Source organism: Miniopterus schreibersii, assembly GCF_964146895.1.
Source record: "Miniopterus schreibersii genome assembly, chromosome: 3".
Lineage (NCBI taxonomy): Eukaryota > Metazoa > Chordata > Mammalia > Chiroptera > Miniopteridae > Miniopterus > Miniopterus schreibersii.
The window spans coordinates 7,871,209-7,891,776 of record NC_138103.1 but is presented as its reverse complement, the minus strand read 5'-3'; the positions used below and the strand labels follow the sequence as shown (position 1 = coordinate 7,891,776).

The following is a 20,568-nucleotide window of genomic DNA, read 5'->3' as shown; positions in this document are numbered from 1 at the left end:
CTCCTCCCGCGAGGCCCGAGTCCGTTACGGAAACCTCCGCCCCGGCGAACCAGCGCTCACCTTCCTTGACGTCTTCCGTCTGCGCCCGGAAGTCGACCGAGATGACCATAAAAATTGGTGGCTAGAGGCGCCCGGACTTGCCCTCCCGGTCCTCACTTCCGCCGGAAGTGACCTCCAGTCACAATTGCCCTCGCTGCAAGCGCGGGCATCTGTACCCGGTACTCGGGGTGTGAGTACGACCACAATGGCCGCCACCACCCTGCTGCGCGCGACGCCCCTCTTCAGCGGTGAGGGGGCGGGGAGGGCGATGTTGGTCCAGGGACACGTGGGGGTCGTCGGGGGAGGCAGAGCTCGCAACCGCGCCCTGACTCCACGCCTCTGCCCCAGCAGGTCTCGGTGCCGGCCCAACCCCACTACTGCAGGGCCTGTTGAGGCCGCTGAAATCCCCGGCACTGCCCCTCTTGTGCCGCGGCCTGGCCGTGGAGGCCAAGAAGACCTATGTGCGCGACAAGCCCCATGTGAACGTGGGTACCATCGGCCATGTGGACCACGGCAAGACCACGCTGACCGCGGCCATCACGAAAAGTAAGCCTGGTTGCAGAGGGGGCATCCAGCAGCGCCCGCTCTGCAGGCGGGACCTGGAACCAGGGAGGCGGCGCCCGCACAGTGGCTGCTGGAGGTGTTTAGTGTAGCCCCAGGAGCCAGAACTTCAGTCCATGGTGGGTTGGAAGATGCAGGAGACAGATGTCCCCTGAACATGAAGAACTTTATGATGCATAAATTGAAGGACCCTGAATGGCCTCCTTCTAGCCATAGGGACTACCCTGTAAGCAGAGGCTTTACCTTAAAAGCTGCTGAACAGGACCTTGAGGCCCTTTAACATTTCTTTCTGACTGGTTACTTCTGCAGGAGGAATTGAGAGAGGGTCCGTCCTCCCAGGCCGTCCGTTTAAGTGGGAGGTACTAGGTGTGGCCTGAGCCCTGCCTCTACCTCTGGAACTATATAGCTGAGAGTTGTGTTCAACACCCTCCCCCTTTAGTTTTAGCCGAGGGAGGTGGGGCCAAGTTTAAGAAGTATGAGGAGATTGACAATGCCCCAGAGGAGCGAGCCCGTGGTATCACCATCAACGCAGCTCACGTGGAGTATAGCACTGCTGCCCGCCACTATGCCCACACAGACTGCCCGGGTCACGCAGATTACGTTAAGGTAAGAATTGCTGGGGACAGGGATAGGAGCTGTCTCCTGACAGGAGGAATGTTAGGCTTGTGGGGAGGAAGTTAAGACACTCAAGATGTATAGGTTTGAGATCATGGATTTGTGGGCATGGCCACTTAAAGTGGGTGGTGAGGAGATGGCAGAGAAAGGTGAACCTCTGTTCCTAACTGCTGTGCTTGGCTAGGTGGATGTGGAGCTGAGGTCACTGAACTAGGCTGTGTTTCCTGTCTTCCCCCTATACAGAATATGATCACAGGCACTGCCCCCCTTGATGGCTGCATCCTGGTGGTGGCAGCCAATGATGGCCCCATGCCCCAAACCCGAGAACACTTATTACTGGCCAAACAGGTATGCAGAGCCTGGGTAGGAGTGGAAAGAGGAAGGGTGGGCAGTTGGGCCACTTAGGACACCATCTCCCTCTTTTCCATCTACAGATTGGAGTAGAGCATGTTGTGGTGTATGTGAACAAGGCAGATGCTGTCCAGGACTCTGAGATGGTGGAGCTAGTCGAGCTGGAGATCCGGGAACTGCTCACTGAGTTTGGCTACAAAGGGGAGGAGACCCCGGTCATCGTAGGCTCTGCCCTCTGTGCCCTTGAGGTGAAGGCAGAGTCAGGCAGGGGCTGCTGTGGCAGAGAATGGGGCTGGATAGGCATCCGGAGCTGTGCTCTGAGTCTGGGGAGTGGTTCTTAGTAAGCAGAATGGAAACTTCAGTCCTGTCATACCCCTTCCCAACCCCTTCCAGCAACGTGACCCTGAGCTAGGACTGAAGTCTGTGCAGAAGCTGCTGGATGCTGTGGACACTCACATCCCGGTGCCCACCCGGGATCTGGAGAAGCCTTTCCTGCTGCCTGTAGAGTCAGTTTACTCTATCCCTGGTGAGGACTGTGCTCATTTGCATTCTTTCCTAGCAAGAGCCTTGCCCATGGTCCCTGATGTCCTTTCTTGTTCCTTCCCAGGCCGGGGCACGGTGGTGACAGGTACTCTAGAACGTGGGATTTTGAAGAAGGGAGATGACTGTGAGTTCCTGGGACATAACAAGAACATTCGCACTGTGGTAACAGGTATAGGAAGAAAGCCTTGAGAACCAGGGGCTGGCTCCAGGATGACATCTTCCCTTCTCTTGTGCCTTCCCTCTGCCCCAGACCATCCTCCCTTGTCTCTTGTTCCTCCTAGGCATTGAGATGTTCCACAAGAGCCTGGATAGGGCAGAGGCAGGTGACAATCTTGGGGCCCTGGTTCGAGGCTTGAAGAGGGAGGACCTGAGACGTGGCTTGGTTATGGCCAAACCAGGTTCCATCCAGCCCCACCAGAAGGTGGAGGCACAGGTGAGGGCTCCAGGTGATGGTGGACAGGGCTGACTGAGACATTGTCCCCTAGAGAGGCAGTGCTTCTAGCCATTTGCTCTCTTTTCCAGGTTTACATCCTCAGCAAAGAGGAAGGTGGTCGCCACAAGCCCTTCGTATCCCACTTCATGCCTGTCATGTTCTCCCTGACTTGGGACATGGCCTGTCGTGTCATCTTGCCTCCAGGGAAGGTATGGTGGACATAGGGATGTGAAGGAGCACTCTTCATATTAGGTCTGCCTCACAAAGATGTGACAATATGGGTGACTTTTCCTTGGGTGAAGAGAGGCTGGCTGATGATGTAGATGAAACTAGTGATGGGTCTGGACCAATGGATTTTGGAGGAGTGGGTCTTCATCCAGTTATTTCCTAGGCTGAAGTACATTAAAAACTTAGCTATATTAGCATTTACCCAGAAAGACTTCTCAGAAAAGGATATTTCTTCTTGAGTTTCACTATACATAGGGCTTAGAGAAGTCTGTGACTAAGGAACCTGCATAACCCAAAATTTCAAATTTTCCCTCAATATACCTTAGGAACAAACACTGATCAGTGGTCCTTTTATTGCCTTTGCATATCCTGGCAGCTGGGATGCTGTCCCCAGAAAGAATAATCATCCTACTGCATTTTCCATAATCTTTCACCTTGGTAGCCAGCAGACAGTTGGAAGAAAGACATCATCCTGAAGGCCACATATCCCTGTTTCTGCCCCCTCCAGGAGCTTGCTATGCCTGGGGAGGACGTGAAGCTTACCCTAATCTTGCGGCAGCCAATGATCTTAGAAAAAGGCCAGCGTTTTACTCTGCGAGATGGCAACCGGACCATTGGCACTGGCCTCGTGACTGACACACCAGCCATGACTGAGGAGGACAAGAACATCAAGTGGAGTTGAGTCTGGACCTCTGCTCAGACTCTTGTGTTCAGGGCTGTGCTGGCCAGTGTTCTCTGCCGCTTCTCATGCCCCCTTCCCAGGGCATAGGCTGCAACTAGACTGATACTTACCCTGGCCAGAGGGGGCCACATGGCCTGCCAGGTGAGGTAGGTCAATAAACTGTTCTGTGAATAGTAAGCTAGCCTGGGTTTTGTGTCCTTTGTGTAAATTGGAAGGATGGGGGAGTATTAAAGGAGCCGGAAGCCCAGGAGGTACCCTGGAGCCATTTTAACTGTAAGTTCTCTCTCTAGCCTCAGTTCATCTCAATGCAAGCTCCTCTTTTTAAAGCTGTCAGCATTGCTGTGGCAACTTGAGAGAAGCCAATGGATTGAAAGCTAGTCTTGTGAGCATTGTATGCTACAATAGAGTATTACTGGGTAATTTTGGGGGGAGGTAGTGGGAAAGAATTTATCATTTGGAGCCAGCATGGGCTCAGCATTTAATGTCTATCTTGTTTAAGCTCTGATACTGGGGACTGTATTTTACCTCTAGAACCAGCACCCGGCACATAAGAGGTGCTTGATTAACACATAATCTGTGCTTAATGGGTTATCACCATCACTAATTCCAAACAGGCTTGAGAAGTTGTAGAATGAAGGTTTCACTTTCAATGTTTGAGATTTAAAAAGAAAAATACTATTTATCACTCGGAATAAAATACTGAGATTTAAAATATATATGAATTTTTTTATTGATTTCAGAGAGAGGGAGAGAGAGAGAAACATCAACGATGAGTCATTGATCGGCTGCCTCCTGCACACTCACCACTGGGGATCGAGCCCACAACCTGGGCATGTGCCCTGACTGGGGATCGAACAGCAACCTCCTGGATCATAGGTTGATGCTCAGCCTCTAAGCCATGCCGGCTAGGCTAAAATACTGAGATTTTTAAAAACTTGAGGCCCTGGCTGGGTATAAGTGGGTTAGAGCATCATCCCGATACACCAAGCTGGCAGGTTCAGTCCCTGGTCAGGGTACATAAAAGAATCAACCAATGAATGCATAACTAAGTGGAACAACAAATCGGTTTCTCAAATCAATACATTTAAAAAGAAAAAACAAACTTGAACCGACTAACCAGGATGCTGACTCGAAACAGAAAAAAAGGTAACATTCAGCAGGGATTAATGAGCACACCTTTTAAACTTGGATCCTGACAGTGAGTTTATTTCAGACATCCTACTGACAAGCAGCTCTGAGGGGAGGCTCTCCAATGCGAGCGCTGTTTTGAGGAACTCAGAACCCGATCTGACTCCAGAGAAGAGGGTCAAGGGAAGGAGAACTTAGAAACTTAGCACAGGTTTACTTGTTTTACCCTTAATGTCCAAGGAGAGGCTGAAAGGTTTCCCAGAGATTCCTGGCTGGGGTATAAGCTTCCTTCCAACTTTGAAGATTTCTGCTCTTAGGAGTAAGATAAGTTAAAACCAATCTGCAATTCTTCCTTATAGTATCAAAAGGACTACTAGGGCCCTGGCTGGTGTTGCTCAGTGGTTGAGTGTCCCATGCACCAAAAGGTCAGGTTCAGTTCCTGGTCAGGGCACATTCCCAGGTTGGGGTGCATATGGGAGGCAACTGATGTTTCTCTCTAAGATCAATAAAAACATTTAAAAAAGTATTATTAGGTAACACCTGTAGTTTACATTGCTCACAGTACTAGAGACCTGTCTCTTCATCTGCACTTCAAATATCCTCAGCCCAGTTTCCATCACTGCCCCCCAACCCAATTGACATATCCTGGAGAGCTCTTTAATTTGGAACCTCAAAACCTTCCCTCCCTCCCCAACCCCATGTCCACCAGGTTTCAGGTTCCATATCTAATCTTCATTCTTCCTGTCCCAGTCTCAACCAATTTTCTCTGGCTGTTCAAAGCTGACATCCCCCTGCCTACAACTGAACACCAGTCCCATCCTTACAATCCCCTAAGGATAAAATCTCCATTTCACAGACAAAACGAAGGCTGTCAAAGGAACAATTCCAACTGCTTGGAACAAAAACCCCCAAAACCTCTGACGCCATTTCTATATCCCATGCTTGGCTCTTGTCCTACTGACACACCCTAGAGTTTAGCTCCAGCTCCCCATAACTTGGCTCCTCAATCCAGCCCTCTTCTTCCACTGCAGACTCATCTTTATTATTAAATTCCATCTTTATTGAAATCCTCACCCGAAAATATTTTTTCCATTGCTTTTCAGAGAGGGGAAGAGGGAGAGAAACATCAATGTGAGCCACAATGATTGGTTGCCTCCTGCATGCTGGGGATCGAGCCTGCAACTGAAGTATGTGCCTTTGGCTGGAATTAAACCTGGTGCCCTTCAGTCCACAGGCCGATGCTCTAACTACTGAGCAAAACTGGCTAGGGCAGCCTGATCTTTATAGGTCTCATCCATACCCAAGACCTCTCACCAGTCAGACCCCTTTTCTAGTGGCCACACACACTGAAGTGCTTTTCAGTATAAAGCGATAGACGTAATTTATGAGGACCAATTTTGAGGTGAGAAAAATCCCTGGGAGGTTGGGTGACCTGCGCAGCAGTCAGCCAGGTCAGCATCCTCAGGCTGTATTGCTGTGCCACACCTGCCCCATCTTCAGAACCACATCACGTTATACTAAGACTGACAGCTACAATCTTACTCTATTCTCCAAAGAGGAAACTATAGGCAGGTTAAGTTAGTTTAAAATTTTATTTTTTTAAAATTTTTTTAATATTTTTATGTAATAAAAAGTAAAAGTCCTTGTCCAACCATCCTCGTGGGGCATGTGTCTCTCACGCAGGTCACTCAAGTTAATTGGGAAGAAAGAACAGGGGGCCCAAGTCTGACATTATAAATAATAGAAAATAAAAGATCTTCCGTCTCCAGAGGGGGTTAAGAGGATGGGAGGGCAAGATGGGGTGGGGGTGGGCAGGGGCAGAGCAGGAACCCCCCCCACCCCCACTGGACCCTGGCCCACCCACTTTGAGGCCTCTCCCATTCAAGGTGCTTGGCAGGAATTCCCCAGCTCCCCCGGGGGAAAGGGGGGATTGGAGGGCTGGGACTGGTCCGAGCTGCTGGGGGAAGAGACATAGATCACTCTTCCCTCCACTCATGGAGGTCTCAGGTCGCGGCCAGGACAATCTTCAGTTCCCCGGGGGGTGGAAGGGGAGCTGCTGGGAGGGATGAGATTGAACTGGTTGGAGGGGAAAGAGAAGAGAGCAGGAGCATTAGAACCCAAGCAGCTGTCCCTTCATCCAATGCCGTCCAGTGTGGGGTGTGGGGGGAGTGTTTGGGTAGGAGCGGCCTCCTCAAGGTGTCTCATGGGGCTGTCAGAAGCACAGATCAAACACTGTTTCCCAGTGAGCCAGAGCCCTTACTTGTGTGCCCAGCTCAGCCCCCCACACCCCAGCCTGGCCCTGTCTGCTGCGCTGACCTTACCTCGGCTAAGTCAGGAGACAGTCGGGGTCACTGAGAGCTGGGGAGGCAGTGGGGAGGGGGGCTGCTGGATCACAACTGAGCGAGGACGGAGGGAAGCAAAGGACAGAGCCAGGAGCAAGCCCCTGGCGGCGGCGACTGTGGCTTCTGCCCACCCTACATACTTCACAGACAGGTGCAGGTCGGCGGGCGCCCTGTGGGACAGCCCTGCCTCCAAGACCCCTCACTCCCCACCCAGAACCCGTGCATCCTGCCCCACCTGCAGCCCATCAGCTCTTCCATGCCAAATTCCCCCAGCTAACGAGAACTCACGAATCCTGTCATCGGCTCCTCCTGGAAATCCAGGCGCCTGGCCAGGCTGCTCACCTTGGGGGTGTCCGATGTAGGGGTAGGGTGAGGGTGTGGAAGCTGAGAGTGCAGGCACCCCACTCTGGGGCACCGCGCCTTGGGGGGGCCCCCCATGGCTCTGGGGTGGGTGCAGCAGCATCACCTGGGGCGGGTGGGGAGCCCCAGGGTGAGGGGGCGGGGCTGCTGTGATTCCAGTTTGGACATGGGCCTGCAGAAAACAGAAAGTAGTTGGGAGCACCACAGAAGATTGACACAGGCCCTGAGAATCCTAGTATCCAGAGTACTAAGTAAAGGTGGCACCAGGGACTCAGGAATGGGACAGCCTCAGGGAGCAGGTCCTCCTGGCAAAGCAGACTCAAACAAAGCAGGTCTCTTGAGCTCTTACCTGGGTAACATGGGCCATATTGGTGAAGCCGTGGGGAAGCTGCTGGTGGGCATGGATGGCATACACAGCGGCTGGTTGGGGAAAGCTGCTCTGAGGGGACTGGGCAGAAGGTCCCGGTGGCAGAGAAGGCGGCGTGCCTGTCAGGGCCCCTGGGTGGTACAGATTCTGCTGTGGCTGTCCACTGCCCAGGTGTGGGGCCTGCCCCGCCTGGTGCTGTCAGGGGAGAGGGTAAGGATGAGTGCCAATCACTCCTCTGGTACCCAGCCTTCTACCCACTGACCCCGATCCTCCCTGCTGGGGAAATACCCCAGGCTATACTGCTCTCTTTGCCACCCAACTCCTGCCCCAACCACTCAGATCCCCCATGGCAGGCACCTGGACAGGACTGGGGGCCGCATGCTGGGACTGTGGCTGGCTCCCAGTAGGCGTGGTGGCCGGCTGCGGCTGGTGGGCATGGAGCTGCGTGGCATGGTGTGGATAGGACTGGTGAACAGTGGCTACAGATGGAAGGAGAGAATCAGTGCTGAGCATATTGAAGGGGGCTGAGGAGCACAGCCTGGAGGGAGAGGGTCCAGCAGAACTCACCATAAAGGGCTTGGGGGGTGGGCTGCTCTGCTGAAGGGTATTGAGGGGTAGAGGACGACACAATGGCCTGGGGATGGCTCCCCGATGTCAGCATGCGTGGGTTGCTTTGAAGCATGGGGGCAAACACGGGCTGGAGTGGCAAAGAGAAATGGTCAGCTCAGCACAGGACTTGGAAGGCATAACCTCTGCACAGCACTGTTCCAGCCTTATCACAACTATCTTGTTGAACACTCATAATACCCTAACTACACAGATGCTACTTTATCGACACTTGAATAAAGGCTTGGATGGTGATTGTTTTTTTATAATTTTTATTCTATTTGTTTGGGACTTGGGTCTTTAGGTGCCTTGCAACAGGTCCTACCAGAGCCAGGACTGAATCCCAAGTCTGACACCACCACCCAGAATACTGCCTGCTTCTCTCACCCAGCTCCTCTATATCTGGAAGATAGAGAAGATGGGCTCTCGAGCAGAGCCTCTGTACCCCCATGTCCTGTGCTTTAGTCACCTGTGAGGGATAGTGGGCCATGGGCTGCATCATGGCGGGCTGGCCTGGGAACTGCTGTGGGTTGTAGGGGATGTAGGAAGAGTAAGGTGTGGCAGCCACCAGAGGTGGGCCAGCAGCAGTGGCGGCCTGCATCATCGGAGGGGCAGAGGCTGGCTGGTGTTGGTCCGAGCGCTGGGGAGGCAGGGAGCCTGGGGGTGGGAGGAAAATAGTGCAAAGCTCAAGCTCCATCTGCCAGGAGGCACTGGGCAGCCCCAACTGCCCCTCCCAACCCTGCTCACCTTTTGCTCCCCGGTACTTGCCCTGCTGTCCAGGCACTGAGTTGGATACAGGATATGGATACATCTGAGGTGCCTAGGGACCGGAACACAGATGAGGCTGAATGACTTGCTTATAAATGCCCAGAATAGGCCTGACCTGGTCCCTCAGTCAGCTCAACCAAACCTCTTACCCTGGGCCCACCCAAGCCTCTTCTCTTACCTGAACAGCTGGTCCCATGTGGATCTGAGGTATGTAGGAAATGTACTGAGGGCTATATAGCCCACTCTGGCCTGCTGTCAGCACCGGGATGGAGGGAGTAGAATGAGTCCGAGGCCCCGGAGAAGTTGGAGTACTGGTGGATTTATTCTTTAAGAGACAAGGGAGGACATGTATAAAATCTCTTACAATTTTTCTATTACCCACAGCAATTCCACCGCCTACATAGCAACAGCATTTGCAGAAGGAGTGTTTGTGCCAAACACATTCTACTGTTTTGATTAAGCCTCCCATCAACCCTAAACATGAACACACTCAAATTATAGGTGACGAAACTGAGACAGAGAGGTAGGTTAAGTGGCTTGTCCAAGATCACAAAACTTGTAAATAAATACAGGGGTTTAAGCTAAGTCAGTGGGCTGAATTAAGCTCATGCTCATAACTACCACACTCAGATACTCCCTGAGCCAAATGCTAAGTATTAGAGAGAAACCCATAAATACTTGTCAGACACATAATAATCGCTTGCCACCCAGCCATGAAACTTGTCTGTTTTCCCCAAACCAGCCCAACTGCTGCCATCCCCACACTTTCACAATGTGTCCTCTTACTGCCCGGTGTCAAGTGCTCTCCCTCCAGTGTTTTTATCCCATTCCCAAGTCTCCTTTATGGAAGATGTTACCCCATCTCACCACAGACAACAGAGGCTTTGCTGGATTGAACTCCTTGGCATTGGGGTTCAACGTTGACTTCTTCACTTGTCTATGAGAGAAAAACAAAGTAAACCCTCCTGGCTTGTCCCTCATCATCCGACACCCACCCATCTCCCACCGTACTCACTCGGTAACAGGGCCCTCATCCTTGTCATCTCCCTTGATGAGGCCCACTGGGGGGCTGCCAGTTTGGCTTGGGCAGGGTGGTGGAGGCTGATCCAGCCCCTCAGTGCCTCCTGTGGGTGGCAGGGGCGGTTTGTCCTCCTTATCCAATATGGACTCTGCCTTGGAAACCGGGGACGCCATGGGCTCTGAAGTCAGTAGACCATCAACCTCCTTCTCCTTCCCTTTGGCCTCCTCCTTTAAGATCCGGGGAGGAAAAGGGTCCAGACTGGTCTCAGGAGAGCTACTGGGCTGAAGCTGGAAGGAGAATCACACATATGACACTGGTCCAGACCCAAAGCCCTGCTTCCTTCTTTCATCCTTACTCTTCTCTCTTCTATTCCTAGTCCCGTGCCGCTTCCTTAAGCCCGCCAGACCCACTTCACCTCCACCCTGTTAACGTCCTAGCTCATTCTCATGCTTCTCACCTTAAACTGGGCCCCAAACTTCCTCAGTTCTTCTAGCTGAAAGCGTTTCTGTTCATTCTGAAGGCCAGGGACTATGAGAAACAATGAAAAAGGAGAAAATATACATTTCTTTTATCAAAAGTGGCGACATAATACCAGTAGCCCACAGTACAAAAACCTAAAAACCAGAAGAGCTCTTGAGACTCCTGTAACAGGAATTAGGATCAAAGGTCTAACAGGCATTGTTTTTGAATTCCAACAACTTTCCTAGCTGAAATGTCCTCCTAATCAAAGGAGCATTAGACTTTGGCAGGAAAAAACAATCCTCACCTTTCCCAGATATCCGGGACAGCTCCTGGGATTCCAGAGTTCTTCCAGGTTCCTTGGTCACAGGTTCTTTTCCTGAGAAAGAGGAGATAGACGCCTGAAGGTCTTTCTGCCCAAAAACACCCATCACATTGTCCACAGTCCTGAACCATCTTGACTCTTACCATCTGTGGGGGCCAGTGAGACCTTTGGAGAAGCTGGAGAAATGGAGCCTACTCCAGGGTCCACAACTGATGTCACAGGGATGGAAGCTGAGGAGGTCGGTACTGCCGAGCCAATGGGAGGCTCAGGACAGGAAGCTGAGACTGGGGCAGGGGCAGCCGACTTGGGAGAGCGCGGGGGGTACATCCGACCCACTGGAAGAAAAGGGAAAGCTGCACAATGGTTACTACTGGTCATTTAGCAATGGGTACAAAGGACTTACTAAAAACACCAAGAAAAGTTTATCTACTTATACACAGGTTCACAAACCTAAAGGCCTAGAACAGCAAAGCAGGTAACAGGTAAAATGGGTCTCATGGGCACCATGAACGACTTTAAGGGGCAGTCATGACTCGGTTCCAACCAACTGGAGCTATGCAGTAAGACAGGTCAGTGTTGGCAGAACTTCCTAAATTTCAACAGAAATTGCCAACTATGATTTCTTCTGTTTTAAAATGTGGGCAACTAATTTAAACAGAGTTATCTGCTAGCCAGACACAGCCATAAATCACTATGTTGGGGATTCTGCACAGGGTAATTGAAAAATTCTTTACTAAAATGCATAAACCCAAACCTTTCAAAATACTTTTCACATCTTGAAACTGTCTCCTACCCCAGCATCTCAACAACTGACACTATTCATCTTTCTACAAATTCCTATCCATTTCCTTCATGTAATACTGCTGAAATTTTACCTGCAGGAGGAGATGGAACAGAAGCTTCTCCAGAAGGCCTACTGCTGGGTGAAGACAGAGTCTTGGCACCTCTCACAGGCCGCTGTGCCTTAGGGGACATGCGGGAAGGGCCTATTTTTTTTTAAAGGTGAGAAAAAAAGAGGGAGAGTACCTGCTATTACATGACCACCAATCCATCATCCTTCCAACCCATCTAAACCCTTTCGATTATCCTTCCCTCCTCCTTACCGTTCCCTTCCCTGTCCCCCGCACAAGTCTGCTTTATAACTCACCTCCATTAATACCACGTGTCTCAGAACCTGGGCCAGGGCTGCTATTGTCAAGATGGTGAGGGCCACGGGGTGGCAAAGAGCTAAGGCCAGGTCGGCCACCCCGAGAACTACTGCATCGAACTCCTCCCCGGGGACCTTCCCGAACTCGCTGGGGTAGAGGGATATACTTTCCTTCCCTGGGGGAGGGAGGGGGGGAAGAGTTCAAATGAGATCAAGTAGCCACAAAATCCACACATTCAGGAAAGATGAAGCCCTTCCTCCTAAAGTCCACCTTCCTACACACACATACTCACTCACTCTGCCTTGCTCTAGGCTTTTTGCACTATCCCACTTGAAGATCTGTCCTGGTTAAATGTTCTGTGGCTACAGGCTTATGACCTTATGTTGTGTTGACCCTGACCAACCAGGCTAATACTCGACAATTCTACCACTCCTGACCTATAAGAAAAGTACTATCACATTGTAGGTCAAGGTGCATCTTTTACAAGATACAGATCATCCTGTAGAGTTTGATTCTACTTTCACAAAGGGAGGAATAAGAGATGCATATGGATGAATATGCAGAGAACAAAGACAAACTATCAAAATTCTGAAACAAAAATCTTCTAACTTTAGTCTTGTTACTATGGGGAAATTAGATTTCAATCTCCTAAAATAACAATTGGGAACAACTACTTATTAACCTACATCTCATATGGCTGTAAGGCTTAAACAAGAGTGTACTAAACTCTTGGCCCATACAGTGAATCCCAAACATACCGGGCTGCCCTCAGCAATTACCTAGATGCCAAGCTGGGGCTCTCCCGTCCCGAACCCTGCCGCTGGACGGCACTGTGCTTCTCTTCCTCAGTGCGTCCATCATCGTTCTCCATGGCAATCCGCAGGCGGTACTGGGGGCTCGATTCAATCTCCCGAGCCAGTTGGGCTGCACGCAGCTCTCGCTGACGAAACTCTTCTGAGTTGTCCTTCTCTAAGGGCACCCTGAGAGGACCACCACCATCCCAATGCCAGGGGACAAAAGGGAAAAAAGAAAAAACATTTCTATCAGTCCTATCACGGGCTCAAGTATGTGGGTATTTAACCCCTTCAACAACTTGGCAAATATAATGGGCATCTACTAGGTCCCAGGCAGAGTAGCAAGGTATCTCTGTTTCTGGAGAACACTTAGACACATGTTTAAAGTACATTCTATTCTAAGTTATAGAGAAAAAGTATGGACAAGTGGACAAGCAGTTAATTCTACCCATGAGGTGGCCTGGAATCAAGATTAAAAGAAAACCTTTGAGAGCAGTTCACAAGGCACAACAAGAGTGAAGTGATCTGAACACCCAGAAAAGCATGAACAAAAGCTATGTTCCACCTAGAGACTTGCTCCTCTATTGGTGACCCTACGCCTCAAACTGCACCACATGGGGAGTACACCAAGACACTCACGTGTAAGACGAGAGGCTGCTATCATACGTGGTCTTTACACCATAGTTCTCCTCATTGAACTTGAACATTTCATTGGGGTCCCATCCATTGGACTAGGGAGAGAGGCAAAATGTTTTAAAACCCAGCAAGGAAAGCAACAACGGCCTATCATTCTCCATCAGGCTGAAAAAGTTAAAAATCTGACCATACTATAAGTGGAGAAACTGGAACACTGCTGATGAGAGTATCAACTAGAACTACCAATTGCAGCACAAGCTGACAATAACTAGTACAACTGAAGTTTTAAGACCTAAGAAATCCATTTCCAGGTTTATATCCCAGAGAAATTCTGGCATATGTTCATGTTCTAAATCCAGGTTTATACCCCAGAGAAATTCTGGCATATGTGCATGTTCTAAAAATACAATAAGGCAGTAACTGTAATGGCAAAGAAAGCACAAATCAGTAAGGAAAGAGATAAATACAATTTGGTGGGTATACATAGATGGGTACATAAGTAGAACAGTACACAATAGCTAAAAACAATAAACTAGATCTATGGAGCAACATGAAACATTCAAAACCAGACAGAAAAAGTAAGCTGTGCAATTTGAACAGCAAAATAATGCATTCACTCATGAGAAATTTTAAATGATTCAAAGTACAGTAGCTGTTTATCAGAAGGTAAATGAGCCTACAAAGCACTCACTCTTGCCCATACTTTTTCTTACATTGAAAAAAAAAAAAATGACTTGAAGAAAACATTAAGAATTGTCAATCACAAATGGTGGGAGAACAAGTATTTTTGTTTTGTTATTTTCTATACTTTTCCATTTGGAATCTGTCACGAATAGGCAAGAGTAAATGATTTTCCTGCCTCCCTCCCCAGAAGCAACTTGGTTCCAAGAATGATGTCGGTGTCAATAACCCACACTCTGGCAGCACAGCTGCCCAGCTTTAAGGGTCTCGGGGAATCAGACTGTACCATGTCAGACTCTAGGTCGTAGTCATCACTGTTGCTGTCACCGCCCTCCCAGCGCTGAAGCACCTTCTCTTTGTGTTCCCCATTCACCTTCGAATTCATGGCAATGGCAGAATCAGTGAACTTGTCTGTGGGTGCAGAGTTGAAGATCAGGAATTGAGTGATATTTCAAAGGCTTTTTTCTAAGACCTCTTCCCTGCACACAGTTGTTGACAAGCATAGAAAAGTTTGTGTGTGCCAGGGGTTGGGGGTGGGCAGGCACAGTATAAAGACTCTCATCTTAATAGTTCATAAACAGCAAGGAGTTGAAAACAAAGCAAATAAAATAGGAAAAACAACATATCAAGACACATTCTCAAAAAAATCCAGCCACTGTCCTCAGAAAAAAAAGATGGTAAAGTCAGAGGTTATGGGAGCTAACCAGGCATCATGTAACTGCTCTCAGCTGTCTACTCAGAAAGTGGGTTTTACAAAAGAGCATGGCACAATACCTTTAGTGGCATAATTGAAGTCAACATTTCGGAAATGGACAAGCATGACATCACTTGGCTTAAACACCATGGTGTCCACAATGTCTTCCCGACGAGGGCCACCTACTGGCTCAGATGCTTTCCTGTGCACAGCGTCTACTGCCAGTTCAAACTAAAAAAAAGCCCCATTTCCCAACACCCAAGGGTTAGTATCAAGAAACATGAAGGCAAAAGTATGACTACTTTTCCCTTAACTTTTTTAAACTTTTCCCAACATCATGTATAACATCTTCTCAATATCAGCCACAGGACTTAGCAAAAGTCCCCAAATCAAAATTTTATGTCTTAAAATTTAAGCATTTTTACATTAAAGTATACAGCACTCAAATTTCAGACCCATGTCTTTCACTGCTTGCAGCACTACTCCAGCCCAAGCCTATGGAAATAAGTAACAGTCACAATGGCGTCCAACACCACTCAATTTACATCTTTAATGAGCCTACGTCATTCTCCTTCCTTCCAGACAACTCCAAAAATGATTTGAGTACACTGACCTTTGAACTCAGAGTCTTGAAGATACCTTCATAGGTGGTACCATTCTTAACCTTTACATCACAAGTGGAGCCCTGGGAGAATGGGAAATAAAAGTGTCTTCGGCAAATAGATGCATGACATCGCCCAAACAACCCAGAGGTTAGGTACCCACTTACCACAACAGCTGTAAGGAAATGCAGCATTCTGGAATTGTTGTAGACACCCTCAAATACCTGTCAGTAACATAGGAGGGAGAAATAGCCAGTCAACATCTCACATACCTTCTAAAAGGCCACACTCCACATACACACACCTTGTAATGTGCTGGGCCCCCGCCCTTCTGAGCCCACCTGACTATTTCTGCATCTAATCTGTCCTATATTCCTACATATGTGTCCTCTAGGTCTCTGTACCTTTGCGGGAGGAGGGGGATAACTCACCGGTGACTGTGGGGGTCCCTTTCCTGTGCTTTGTCCCCTATAAAGGAAACAAAAAACTAGTTATTTAAATCTGTTCAATCCCTCTTACACAATTAATTTCAAAAGACTTGGTATCCTAGAACCACATACCATGGGAAAATGCTGATCTAAGCTACAATTAATCATAAGATTATCAAACTCTCACCTTACAGGAGAAAAAGGCATAGGCATTGTAAACCACTAAACACATTTCCTCCAAATGCCAGTAAAACAGACTCAATCAACAACCATTGTCTCACTTTCTCCAAGGGGCCAGGACTACATGCTTCCAAGAAACCAATGCTACAGTATTCGATAACTAATAACCCATCTCAGACGTAAAGTGGAAGCTCAGGGAGCACAGGTTCGTAAGTACCTAGCTCAGGCACGTCACCTCCCAAACAGAAAAGACAATCATTTTCAGAGCCTTAAGCCCCATCCCTGAGAGGAGGGTAGTCACTCTACAACACCCCCCCTCGACCTCTTTACTCATTCAGCCAGTTACCCACTCTGAGAGGGGTCGTCAATCGCCCGATAACCCCGCTCCTCGCTGGCTGATGTAACCGGCGGTTGAGGAGGGTGATGAGGGGGCCGTTGGCGGGGCTGGGGGACAGCGCAGCCGCAAAAGGCATCCACCGGGAGGCCTCGCCCGGTCTGCGCCTGCGCACTAAGACCCACGGGCCTCTTCAAAATACCCCCTCCCGTGATCAGAACCCACTGCGCCTGCGTGTACTGCCACGCTCAGTTCCATTAACCCAAACACAGAAAAAACCAAGCAGAGTGTCTTCTTTTCAACCATGAACCCCTTCACGTACACTCTCAACCACTGCCCTAGGTTACCCGCGGCTCGAACGCCCCGGTCTTAAGACAGAGCATCCACGCGCACGTACGTAAAGGGCGCGCGCGCTCTGGAGGTTCCCGGGGCCGCAGTCCTCCCAGTGGTCTCTCCTTCCGCCCCCCCGCCCACTCCGCTCCCCTCCTACTGGCCAGACCGGGAAGGGGGAGGTGGCAACCCGCTCCAAGTCCCTCCCTCCCCATTGGCCAGACTGTGGGCTGCGCGCCCCCCTCCATTGGCTACGGCCCGGACCCCTTCCCGTAGCCGACTCCCCATTGGCTGAAGTCGGGAACCGCGAGACCCTTCGCGGTAATGGAGCAGGGGACCCCGGTCACCTCTTCGCCCCCCCAACTCCGCGTTCAAACGGCGCTAGCGGGATGGGCCCCGCCTGCCTTTAAGGCCCAGGCCGCGAGCCGTAACTAAGCTGAGAGCTGAGCATGGCCATTAAGTGTCCCGGTGGCTGCGGGGGGTACCCTTTCCCTCTGACCTGTTAGTACCTGAGTGGGCCCATCCCCAGCCGCATGGGGGGAGGGGGTTCCTCCGCCCCCTGGCGCCCCTCAAAGGTGGCCAGGTTAGGAGCCCGCCTTGAGTGGAATCCTGAAATCCCGGCTGCCGGGCCGGAACCGAGCCGCCGCCGCCCCACAGCCTGCGCTCCAGCGCACGGAAACCCAACCCTCCTCACCTGGCGCTGCCGATGGCCGCTGCCCCTGGCCTCTCCTGGTGTTGCTGCTGCTGTGGCTGCGGCGGCGGCGCCGCCAAGATGCCCTCGGCTCCCCGGCGGAGCCCGCTCCCGGCAGCAGATGCAGGCCCCAGGCAGGGGGAAGCGGCAGCGGGAGGCCCTGGGGGAGCCGAGGTGGAGGCCAGGGGGCCCGGGAGGCCACCGTTGGGAGGGCTGGTGCCCCCGGGAGGCCGGCGGGCCACGGCCTGTTGCGTGGGGGGCGGCTGCTGGGGCTGGGACGTCTGTTGTGGCGGCTGAGGCTTCAACATGATGGCAGCGTCCGGAAGGGGAATTAGGGGGAAGGGAGGGAGAGAGGAGGCCGGGGCTAGGCCCCCGCCGGAGAGCGCGGGAAGCGAAGGGGGTTGGGAAGCTGGGGACCCGCCGTTGGCGGGCGGGGGGGAAGGCCCGCGGTGCCGGGGGTGGATAGAGAAGATCGCGGCGCGAGGAAGCGCCGCGAGGCGGAAGGGGAGGGGGGTATCGCGGGCCGGAGGAAAGCGAGAGGGCGCGAGCCGGGCTGGCGCGCGTGCGCGTCGCCCGGGAAAGGGGAGGGGGAGGAGCGCGCGGGCAGGAGCTACGGAGGGGGGAGGGGCGGGGAGCGGCGGCGCGGCGTCCGCGCGCACGGGGCGGTTAGCTCGGGCGGGAGAAGAGAATAAAGGTGAACCTCGTTCCCTAGCCTTTGCAGTGGGGAAGGCGCAGAGCGGGCGCTCACGCGCGCCAAGGATTTAGGGTGTCTGGTTCCCTAACAGCCGCAGAAGCTGCCAGCCGCGGTCGCTTCACAATGAGCGTGTGAAGCGCTGGGGGAGGAGCCGAGGAGGCCCACAGGAAGGAAGAACCGGCTGCCCCGCCCACGCCGCCGGCGTAGCGTGGAGATGCCTCCGCTGTATGTGAGGTGTCAGGACGCAGCGTGCAGTTCTTCCGCCATTTGTGGCCCCGTGGGCGGGGTCAAAGTGCAAAGAAATCCGGGGACTAGACGAGCAGCTGTTCTTTGGCGGCTGGTAGTGAGGAGCTACTCTCGACCTTATCAGCTTTATTGAATGAAAGACTGGTGGGCTTTAACATTATCAGTTTGAGCACACCGATCTTTGCAGATAAATCGATGCCTAAGGCTAAATAACAATTTTAAAAAATGATTTTATTGATTTGAGAGGGAGATAGAAACATCAATGACGAGAGAGGTCATTGCTGGGCTGCCTCCTGCATGCCCCCGACTGGGGAATTGAGCCTGAAACCTGGGAATATGCCCTGACCCGGGATCAGTCTAACTGTGACCTCCTGGTTCACAGGTTGAGGCTCAACCACTGAGCCACGCTGGCCAGGCTAAACTTAAGTGATTTTAAACCTCAATGGTTTGTTTCTCCAAACTCTGGAATGAACCCTTAAACTGTAGTAGTAAAGAGACTGAAGGCCAAAATGCCCCACCTAACTCTGCAGTGAAGACAGCCTTCATTCGGTTCAAATTAGTTAGGCTAGATGCTCTATACAACTGTAATTAAACCACTTTCTACCCTTGGGGAGTTCAAACTAGTGGTAGATTCAGACAATTCCACGACATTAGGTGAAGCACAGGGCACTGTGAAAGCAGATAGGAGTAACACCTAATCAAGAGTTGGGTACTGGGTGTTTTTTTTTTAAATCCTCACCTGAGGATATTTTTTCCATTGCTTTTCAGAGAGAATGGAAGGAGGGCAGGGAGACAGAGAGAGAGAGAGAGAACATTGATTGGTACCCAGAGCTGGGCCGGGTCACCCGAGGTACGGCCAGAATAGAACCTGGGACCCGATGCTCTAACCACTGAGCAAAACGGGATTTCTAGGTGGGGGGAATAGGATGTGACACCCTAAGAGAATAAAATTAAAGAGGAAGGAAGTTTTTTTTAAAAGCTGGAGAGGTTAGCAACCTGGGACGAGATTTTAAGAGACGGACATTGCCTGGTGCAGCGTGGCTCAGCAGTTGAGCCTCAGCCTGTGATCCAGGAGGTAGCTGTTCCATTCCCGGTCAGGGCACATGCCCGGGTTGCGGGCTCGATCCCCAGTCGGGGACATGCAGGAAGCAGCCGATCAATGACTCTCTCAGCATTGATGTTTCTATCTCTCCCTCTCCCTTCCTCTCTGAAATCAATATATATTTTAAAAAATAAAATAGAGCCGTAGCTGGTTTGGCTCTGTGGACTGAAGGGTTCTGGGTCCAATTCTGGCTAAGGGCCCATCCTTCTGCAGGCTTGATCCCCAGCCCTGGTTGGGGCGCGTGTGGGAGGCAACCAATCGACGTGTCCTTTTCACATTGATGTTTCTCTGTCTCCCTTTCACTCTGAAAAGCAATGGAAAAAATATCCTCAGGTGAGGATTAAAAAAAAAAAATGTCACTATAAGATTGTTGTAAGGATTATATAAAGTAATCCAATAAAATTTTTTTTTTAAAAAGGCAGACGTTATCCTCAAAGCAGTGGGGAGCCTTTTACAGAAAATGAAGAGATCAGAATTATATTTTCAAAGGATTAGTCATGGTAATTGATCGATGTTTTCTCTTTCTCTTCCTCTCCCCCCCTCCACTCTCTTAAAAAAAAAATGGGAAAAAATCCTCAGATGAGAATTAACAACAAAAATCAATAAAAGTAAAATAAAGGGTTACTCATTGCTATGTGGAGAATGGGAAATGGGTCTGTGGTCTTAGTCCCAGGGAAACTTTTAATATCTGTCTCTTCACTCCAGGCATTATCATGGGAACTCTCCCCAACCCTCTCCCCCAAACTGGCACACACCTGGGTAAAAGTCTGCCTCACTCTTTGGGAAGTATTCCTTCACCCACTGCCGCCTAGCTTCCTGTGTCATTCCCCAGCAAATTTCCCCACTTTACCTAAGAGTTCCTTGAATTCTGTCTTCTTGCTCCCCAAGGGTTGGGATCTTACTCTTTTTTTTTTTTTTTAATATATCTTTATTGATTTCAGAGAGAGGAGAAGAAGAGAGAGATAGAAACATCAATGATGAGAGAGTCATTGATCGAGCCCGCAACCCGGGCATGCGCCCTGACTGGGAATCGAACTCTGATCGCCTGGATCCTAGGTCGATGCTCAACCGCTGAGCCACGCCCGGCCGAGCCTGGGATCTTACTCTTAACTGCTCTTTCTTACAGTACCTGGCCAATGCAGGCAGCCAATTAAATACTTGTGAAGTGAATGAATCCCAG

General features: G+C 50.7%; 2 protein-coding genes across 27 annotated transcripts; one reads left to right on the top strand and one right to left on the bottom strand.

Annotated features, from left to right (window-relative positions):
* The first annotated feature begins 153 nt into the window (after positions 1 to 153).
* On the top strand, positions 154 to 3,629 carry TUFM (Tu translation elongation factor, mitochondrial). 2 transcript variants are annotated; one of them, XM_081133740.1, is made up of 10 exons: positions 154 to 287; positions 391 to 585; positions 1,040 to 1,206; positions 1,459 to 1,563; positions 1,650 to 1,814; positions 1,960 to 2,092; positions 2,174 to 2,278; positions 2,391 to 2,542; positions 2,632 to 2,751; positions 3,279 to 3,629. In XM_081133740.1, the coding sequence occupies exons 1-10, from the start codon at positions 245 to 247 to the stop codon at positions 3,450 to 3,452; spliced, it is 1,359 nt and encodes a 452-aa protein (XP_080989866.1). In that variant the 5' UTR covers positions 154 to 244; the 3' UTR covers positions 3,453 to 3,629. The 2 variants fall into 2 exon arrangements, with proteins under 2 accessions (XP_080989866.1, XP_080989865.1); XM_081133739.1 differs by having other exon boundaries at positions 174 to 287; positions 388 to 585.
* A 2,524-nt stretch (positions 3,630 to 6,153) lies between these two features.
* ATXN2L (ataxin 2 like) lies at positions 6,154 to 18,151 on the bottom strand. 25 transcript variants are annotated; one of them, XM_081132213.1, is made up of 24 exons: positions 17,350 to 18,151; positions 15,815 to 15,851; positions 15,551 to 15,607; positions 15,395 to 15,466; positions 14,862 to 15,012; positions 14,374 to 14,498; positions 13,410 to 13,501; positions 12,756 to 12,956; positions 11,976 to 12,151; positions 11,704 to 11,814; positions 10,972 to 11,181; positions 10,811 to 10,882; positions 10,502 to 10,572; positions 10,039 to 10,331; positions 9,891 to 9,960; positions 9,202 to 9,348; positions 9,003 to 9,075; positions 8,725 to 8,912; positions 8,217 to 8,346; positions 8,007 to 8,128; positions 7,632 to 7,844; positions 7,211 to 7,454; positions 6,902 to 7,061; positions 6,154 to 6,633 (listed from the first exon to the last, which is right to left on the bottom strand). In XM_081132213.1, the coding sequence occupies exons 1-23, from the start codon at positions 17,652 to 17,654 to the stop codon at positions 6,907 to 6,909; spliced, it is 3,315 nt and encodes a 1,104-aa protein (XP_080988339.1). In that variant the 5' UTR covers positions 17,655 to 18,151; the 3' UTR covers positions 6,154 to 6,633; positions 6,902 to 6,906. The 25 variants fall into 25 exon arrangements, with proteins under 25 accessions (XP_080988339.1, XP_080988323.1, XP_080988330.1 ...); XM_081132197.1 differs by having other exon boundaries at positions 6,902 to 6,976; positions 7,265 to 7,454; XM_081132204.1 differs by having other exon boundaries at positions 6,902 to 6,938; positions 7,265 to 7,454.
* Between the last annotated feature and the right edge of the window lie 2,417 nt (positions 18,152 to 20,568).

Coding starts and splice junctions, on each gene's coding strand:
- TUFM (XM_081133739.1), top strand. CDS start 245: ATGGCCGCCACCACCCTGCTGCGCGCGACGCCCCTCTTCAGCG. Junction 288..387: donor CGCGACGCCCCTCTTCAGCG/GTGAGGGGGCGG, acceptor CCTCTGCCCCAG/CAGGTCTCGGTGCCGGCCCA. Junction 1,564..1,649: donor ACTTATTACTGGCCAAACAG/GTATGCAGAGCC, acceptor TTCCATCTACAG/ATTGGAGTAGAGCATGTTGT.
- ATXN2L (XM_081132195.1), bottom strand. CDS start 17,654: ATGTTGAAGCCTCAGCCGCCACAACAGACGTCCCAGCCCCAGCAGCCG. Junction 15,013..15,394: donor TCAAGACTCTGAGTTCAAAG/GTCAGTGTACTC, acceptor GCTTTTTTTTAG/TTTGAACTGGCAGTAGACGC. Junction 7,845..8,006: donor CGGCCCCCAGTCCTGTCCAG/GTGCCTGCCATG, acceptor CTCCCCTGACAG/CACCAGGCGGGGCAGGCCCC.